The sequence below is a fragment of the Cydia fagiglandana genome, chromosome 2, assembly GCF_963556715.1.
Source record: "Cydia fagiglandana chromosome 2, ilCydFagi1.1, whole genome shotgun sequence".
Classification (NCBI taxonomy): domain Eukaryota; kingdom Metazoa; phylum Arthropoda; class Insecta; order Lepidoptera; family Tortricidae; genus Cydia; species Cydia fagiglandana.
In genome coordinates this window covers 22,680,210-22,687,897 of record NC_085933.1, presented here as the reverse complement: position 1 = coordinate 22,687,897, position 7,688 = coordinate 22,680,210, and the positions used below count along the sequence as shown (strand labels likewise).

Sequence of the window (7,688 nt, the reverse complement as noted above, 5' to 3'; positions counted from 1 at the left end):
TGTAGAGCCCTTGAAAAAAAAAGTCAGGCAGCCATCTTGGATTTTAAAAGGAAAACATTTAATTTATTAAAAATTCACATCGCATTTTTAGTTGATCAGTTCTTCATTTCAGTCTCCAATCTTTCAAGAAAGTAGTGAAAAGCATATAGTTACGTATGCGAAAATGGGGAAGCCTGAACCTGCGCGCAAATGTGTTAGTTAACGTTTACCATGGTGTAACATTTCACAACTTTAGTTTTGGTAATGTAGGATGTAGGTAAAATTTACGTTTAAGCATGGTGTGTCGCTTCGGGCAAGGAATGGATCATCTAAACACATACCTATTCGACTAACATTACATTTAATTTAACATTTATACAGGTTTTATGTTTGCAAACACAACGTGTCATCTGTGGCTTGTTACCTGCATCTGCACTAAGGGCCTTGTTTTTTGTCGTCTTTCTCACGTCCGTCCTGCTTTTGGGTGTTTAACAATACTTAAATAAATGGTTTCATAACATCTGGTGCCAATAGTTCTTTGTTTTTGCTTTACATCTTTATTGCACTTCAAATGGTTTTTTCGTGTTGTAAGTGTAATATTGAAGTTATGTGTAATAGTAATGTGAAGATATTTGTGCATTGCAGAGCTCGACGACTACGTCGAAACCTTCGAATTTAAGTTTACGCGCAAGCTCATCGACTAGGATGAGTTCTAGAAAACAAGTCAATGTGGCCAAAAGAAAATGGTCCAAGAAAAATAAAAAAATTAAACAGCTATTTGAACAGCTTCGCGAGAGCCATAGCCAGTCTGTCATAGATCTAGACGAATCTCATGAGACTGAAAGTAGGAAGCGGAAATCATCTTCAGTGTCAGATTTGAGCGAAACAGTCAAGGTGAAGGTCAAAAAAATGGATCAAAACTCAAGTGTTATTGTGATACAAGACAATGATCATTTGTCTAATGCAACTCCACAGAAAAAGCGAAGTCCACTTCATTGCTCTACACCTCTTGGCGGGAGACAGAGCACAAATTTTATAGACTTAAATGTCTCTGCAATTAAAAATGCAACAAACAACAATGATTTATTAGATAACTTTAACCGTGAAGTGTCAAATTTAACATCAGATATAAAAAATGGGATCCCTGGGAACAAACAATACATAACAGTAGACCTCACAGGAGAGGTGCAGGGAACGAGTAAAGGTAAGCAGACATATTATATATTTCCAAAGTTTAAACAATTATAATATTTAAAACTTTCATGTTTTGAACACATATTAACTCACATTTATAGATGGGTCTATTCCAAATTTATTGTATCATCTTTATTTACTGACATTTCGACACAGGTTTCACTGCTTGTGATCGCGGCTAACTGTCCGGCCGTCTATAAATGTGGGTTTAAACAATTCATTCTAAGAAATGTGTTGATTTCATTTGTTGCTTTCTGCACTAAAATATTAAATAATATGAAGCTTAAGTAATTAATTTACATTCAGAATATTCTGAGTCCCACTCAACAAGTTAGGTATGTGCAATTTTAATACTGTTTGTCATTTTCACTACAACAATGTGAGTGAGATTGAATTTTTAGAAATTTGTTTACAAAAAACCACAAGACTTTCTTTTTCATCCAATGATATAATTCCATAAACACAAAATTTGTACCTCATTGGCTGAATAACTACATGACCGGCTTTTTTATTTACATTATTTTAATATCCGAATCGAGATTAGGTCTTGACTATATCATATTTCATAATATGCGATGATTGGACTTCAACTAGATTAACTAGAACTACAGGTTTATATTTGTATAATTTGTAGGTAATTCATTACTGCATTATTTTTTGATTTACATAAATGGGATATGCTTCCCAAATTTTAACTTGGCCGGATCACTAGAATTGTCTTACTCTTAGTTTTGTAGAAGAATATAATGTATTTATTTGTTGTAGTTAAAAATCTTAATTGGAAATATGCCTTTTTTTCTCCTTTTATAGATATGGTCAATGTCACTGATAGTGACTGCATATTAGTATCGTCAAATACGTCTGTGAGCTCAAGTAGAGACTCACAGATAACAGTAATAGAGAGACCCAAAAGTACAATATCTGAGGAGCGAAAAATTCGTAGGGTCGCTAAAGGTCTGAACGGCTTGATAGCCAACCTGGACACTTCGTCCCAGGGCAAACTCCTAAAGATGATAACACAGAACATTTTCAGCGGCTGTAATGTAGCTATGGGTTTGAAAAATAACCTAGATAATGATAGGGTAAGTGAAAAAGTATATGTTCTCAATGGAAATATATTTCTCAAGTATGCAAGTATTAAATTTGTGTATTTTATGTATCTATTTTGTTGAGTATCTATTTATATATTATTATATGTGGTACGTATCGTAGTCAAATTGTAAGAAACCGCCGTTTATAAAATGCCGAAGACAAATTGTAAAAAGGCCGCATTTTGTAAAATGCCTTATGATATTAACAGCGCTGTTTGTAATTTACCGCGGCATTTTGGTCGAATTAGTTCTTTCATTTACCACGCGGGGTGCTGCACATCAAAACTATGAAAAACGCTAGGGTGTCCATCAAATCTGGAGTTCGTCGGACTTATTAGGGGCGTAGGGCACGGCGGGCAAGCTTATGGATCTGGGTGGCTCCGGCATTGCGGAAGAGCCGCCTTTCCGCCCTGGGTTGGATTCCCTCCGCGTCTCCGATTTCGTAATTGCTCTCTAGAGACAGGATATACATAAAGTATCCACATAGATATTGGGCTGCTCTGATTCGGTTTTGGCTGACATTGAGGTTTTGGTGGCCGTGAGGGTGGACCGGATGGTGTGAATGGAAGTGTAAATAAATGGTTGTTTGGTATAAAAGTTAATATAAATGTATAAAACAGCTCACCCTCAGACAACCACCACGTTTACGTTGACACTATTGAGCGCACTAACAATTTGCCGTCGGCAATTCGTAAACGTGAAACGGGTTCTCACAATGCTGCCCTCCTAAGGGCCCCCCACATCTGGCGTCTTTCGAGCGTCGGCGTCTACAATTCTATGGCCCACGTCGACGCAACGTCGACGCAGCGTCGACGCAACTGCGCAGCGACGTCATTTTCCATAGCGCTGGACCGACGCCGACAGACGCCAGATGTGGGGGGGGCCTAAGCTAAAAAGCGGTATTTAAATTTTCATTGATAATACGTCCTTTTAGCTCAGGAGGGCAGAATGTACCTTCGTATGTATGACTATGATACTCGTATATGAAACTAACAAAATTAAATGCCATAGTTTATTTTACCTTATTACACACAAGCTATTAATACCTATATAAATATATACTTATTATATTATTTTTGCACGGGGGCTGTCCATAAATTACGTCATCGTTTTTTGACGATTTTTGACCCCCCCCCCCCTAAAATCATCCAAAAATCATGCTCCGAAGGACCCCGTTTCCAGACCCCTAATTTGAAATGACGTAATTTATGAATAGCCCCATGCCATAGTTTATATATGTATTTATATGTATTTCAAAAGTATTTTAAATACCAATTATTTTGTAACTTGATGTTAGATGTTGTTTTAAGCTGATATTGTTCTACCTTGTAATTCCATGTAAATCCTATTCTGTTGTTATTTATAAATGACTAAGCAAATCTAATTAATGATAGTAACTAAAGCAAACGACAAGTTAAAATGAACTCATTAAGCCAAAAAAAAATAGGTAGCCAATTTCAGATAATCAATTTCAAAAGAGGATAAGATTTTGATAATATGTAATACAACTAAAACAAATAAACCAATTATTTAGTGCAGCTGTTTCAAAAGGATGTATTACCACTAAAAAGTCTTTTATTTGCACTAAAAATAAGCAAAAACATCTGGCCTGGCCTGCATGTTTGTTATAAATATATAGGATATAGCAAATATGTATACCTAAATACCTATGTCAAAAGCGCTCGAATGATTTGGCTAGTCTAATGAAGGGCTCTAATGAATATCTTGAATTGATATTATTTATTAGAAAGCTCATTCATCAGATCAGAGCTGGTTCACCCTTGTATTTTATTTATGATAGCACTAAAATTACTTATTTCTATACTTTGCTTATGCTGCAAGACTGTCAGTTATCTTTAGGAGTAAATAAATAATTAATTATTATAGGACCTTCCTAGAATAAATCCAAAAGTATAAGAACAGGATTGCTGCCATAGTCTTGTATTAAGTATAAAATAATAATATGAAATAGCAATTTCATTTCATTTATTTATTTCAGTATAAACTTACAGTTTAGCACCAAAACGTTTACATGAGACTTACGACTATTATATAACATTATATGTTATACCTATGCAATAGCCTAGCAATGTATGTTTGTGTTAATTTTTTTGTTAAACCCAGCATTCAATAAGAAAATCTAAAAGGCATTTGTAACAAAATATTCCAGGTACCCCGCATAGCCGAGACACCCGAAGATGTATACATCAAAGAGATGTTCAAGGGTGACCGGCCCTCCAACAGCAGTGTTGGCAGCAACATTTATAATCCGGATAAACATGTAAAGAGGAAAGGGCCTAGGACCATAGTCATAGATGGAAGTAATGTTGCAATGGAGTAAGTATTGATTGAAATGTTTGTCTTTTTACCCTTTGTATGTTACGCCAGGCGTGGCTCACTCCGCGATTTCCATCCGTTCGACCCCAAATTTAGGGTTTGCCATAAGCCGTGCGTGGCGCTGTCGTCACCTAGCTTTGTTAGAGAGTGCGTCTTCTGTACCTAGTACTATTATTTATTCTGTGGTTACGCCTATTATACAGAACCACCCTGTCACCGTCTGTGGCTAACTTTGTCGGTCAAAGTATGAATCAACCACAGATACAATACATGCAAGGAATGCATTAATTAGACGTCACCGCAGATATTTTCAGTGCAAACTAATGGGAAAAATAGTAATAGTTTAAAATATGTCCCTAGGTCTAGGTACATTGCTATCAAAGAAATCGAATGAAGGCGAAGGTATCCGTTTTAGCTTGGGCAAAAATTCTTTTGTATATCCGAATGTTATCGTCTACAGGTCGCATTTTTCAATCGATTCTCGTGAAAGTTGGTGAGCTAGTTCGATAATATTTTTGTCTATTCATTTTTTAATTTTTTTCATAATGACAGCCATGGGATTCACGAGATCTACAGCTCACAGAGCCACTAGTTAGTAGTAGCAGTGCATCACTATCGATGGCTATTCTTTTTAGGTTTCCGTACCCAAAGGGTAAAAACGGGACTCTATTACTAAGACTTAAGACTTCGCTATCCGTCTGTCTGTCCGTCTGTCACCAGGCTGTATCTCATGAACCGTTATAGCTAGGCAGTTGACATTTTCACAGATGATGTATTTCTTTTGCCGCTACAAAAACAAATACTAAAAACAATATAATTAACATTTAGCCCTACTTAAATGTTAATTATATTCTGTTTTTAGTATTCCCATACGACAAACGTGACGGTGATTATTTTGCTGTTTTTTGCGTAATGCTACGGAACCCTTTGTGCGCGAGTCCGACTTGCACTTGGCCGGTTTTTTTAATTTATCAAAAGCAGAGTTTTGCGGCAAAACATTGTCATCAAGATGTTTCATGATAATCATGATAAAATTAAATAGTGTATCTCAGTGATAGAATACTTTGTAGGTATGTAACATAAGAATATGTATCTAACATTAGGCGTTTATTTTACAGGCACGGCAGGGGCAGAGAATTCTCAGTAAAGGGCTTGAAGATCTGTATAGATTACTTTGTGAACCGGGGCCACGAGGTCAGGGCGTTCGTGCCGAGATTTAGGTAAGCACTTCTTTATACATCATTCCTCTGATCCGGTATAAGTTTTGATAGCACTTTAGTATCCTCGTGCCGCCCACCATACAAAATTATAGCCAAGGAAGTTAGAATCTTGTTGTATTTTCAATTGGGTTGAATTTCATTAGTTCGAAAATTTTACGAGATAAATGAAATGCTACCTACTTTATTTTTAATTAAGGTTGACATTCCATCAAAACTGAGTGTACATCCTAATGTACATTGGGCGGCACGCGGGTATACTTACTTATTGGGACCGTGCTGCTTAACGTTTGCAACGTTTAGGGCAACTGTCAAATAATGAGCGCAGCAAAATAAAGTTTATTCCTTAAAAATATTTACTAACATTTAACATTTAAAAAAAAGAAACTTTTTTGACTAGTAAATACCCTATTGTATTTGTTGTAGGTGTAAATTTGGCAAGAGTACTGATCCTCGACTGCTAGACGCGATGGAGCGCAGCGGTCTCGTTGTGTACACGCCGTCGCGCGAGGTGCACGGCAAGATGATCGCTTCCTACGACGACAGGTACCTTCAGCCATTGAGAAATATAGTTCTATAGTAACTGGCCATCCTAAACTAAAAACGAATTCTATTCACCTGTAAACAGAATTCATTTTAGTATAAGGTGGCCAGTTATACCAAAACCTTTGGGCACACTGGTACTGGACACTAATCCATGACAGAGTACACGCGCCGGGCGCCGCTCCTGGTATGGCGGGGCGTTTTGCGCAGAGTAAATCTTCCTCGATGATCTGCGCTGCGCTCCGCCGGTCTGCCCGGGCCTTTAATAGGCATCCGCTTCTCCTTATAGTATTTTTAGTAAGCCATTAATCATAATTGCAGGTACATAGTGCAGTACGCGGCGGCGGTGGACGGCGTGATCGTGTCGGGCGACAACTACCGCGACGTGGCGCTGGAGCACCCGCGCTGGCGCGCCACCATCGAGCGCAGACTCCTGCCCTTCACCTGGGTGCAGGACATGATCATGTTCCCCAGAGACCCGCTAGGGAGGAACGGACCCACTCTAGAACAGTTCCTCAGGCATGACAGCTAGCTGCCTAATACTCGCCGGTAGCTTCGTACAAAACCAAAAACCTCATATCGTCGGGTGACAAGCTAAAGTCACTAACACCATTGAAATTATTGAACAATAAACCGTGTTACAAGTGTAATAAAGTGCATTGTTACTTAAATATTTTGATAGTACTTAATGACTTTTGCTTGTCACCCGACGAATATAGTGTAAGTCGTATAAACGTTGTTTTTATATTATAAATATTACTATGAAAGGTGTATCGTCCCAATCTGTGTTAACTGATAATAAAGAGACAATACATAAAATATTAAAAGATCTTGTGAACAAATTATCGTGTCTAGCTCAATATTAAAAATAGCCGATTACACTTGTAATATGTAACTCTAATATAATGTTGGGGGGCCCTCAAATCTTAAAACTATATATTTTTATAATTGGAACCCCAGGATAAAAAGGTGTTATTTTAAAACGTATCATATAGATCTATAGATTCTTATTTTTTTTATTCATAAGTTTCTTAATTATGTAATGTTGAATGTCCAATGTTTTATATCAATTTTAAAATTTCGGAGTTTAACTCCTCGAGGCTCAAAATTTACGCCTTAGTCCCACGAACGAGATATATCAATATCACACGCGATTTCATACAAATGTATGAAAAGTCAAGAGCCCCTGAAACTTGAAGGTTTTTCTCGTTGCTAATGCCTAGGACTCGAGGGGTTAAACTAACATAAAAAAATCTAGAGTTACCCGGCCATAGTGATATACGACCTATGAACAAAACGAGATATGTCCCGAGACTGAAACGCTACT

General features: G+C 37.3%; 1 protein-coding gene across 1 annotated transcript; it reads left to right on the top strand.

Annotated features, from left to right (window-relative positions):
* Positions 1–6,893, top strand: LOC134678489 (uncharacterized). The gene is made up of 7 exons (XM_063537062.1): positions 1–245; positions 625–1,183; positions 1,984–2,255; positions 4,435–4,601; positions 5,720–5,821; positions 6,245–6,364; positions 6,683–6,893. Exons 1-7 carry the CDS (start codon positions 156–158, stop codon positions 6,891–6,893), a joined length of 1,521 nt encoding a protein of 506 aa, XP_063393132.1. The 5' UTR covers positions 1–155.
* The last annotated feature ends 795 nt before the right edge of the window (positions 6,894–7,688 follow it).

Coding starts and splice junctions, on each gene's coding strand:
- LOC134678489 (XM_063537062.1), top strand. CDS start 156: ATGCGAAAATGGGGAAGCCTGAACCTGCGCGCAAATGTGTTAGTTAAC. Junction 2,256..4,434: donor ATAACCTAGATAATGATAGG/GTAAGTGAAAAA, acceptor AAAATATTCCAG/GTACCCCGCATAGCCGAGAC. Junction 5,822..6,244: donor GCGTTCGTGCCGAGATTTAG/GTAAGCACTTCT, acceptor TATTTGTTGTAG/GTGTAAATTTGGCAAGAGTA.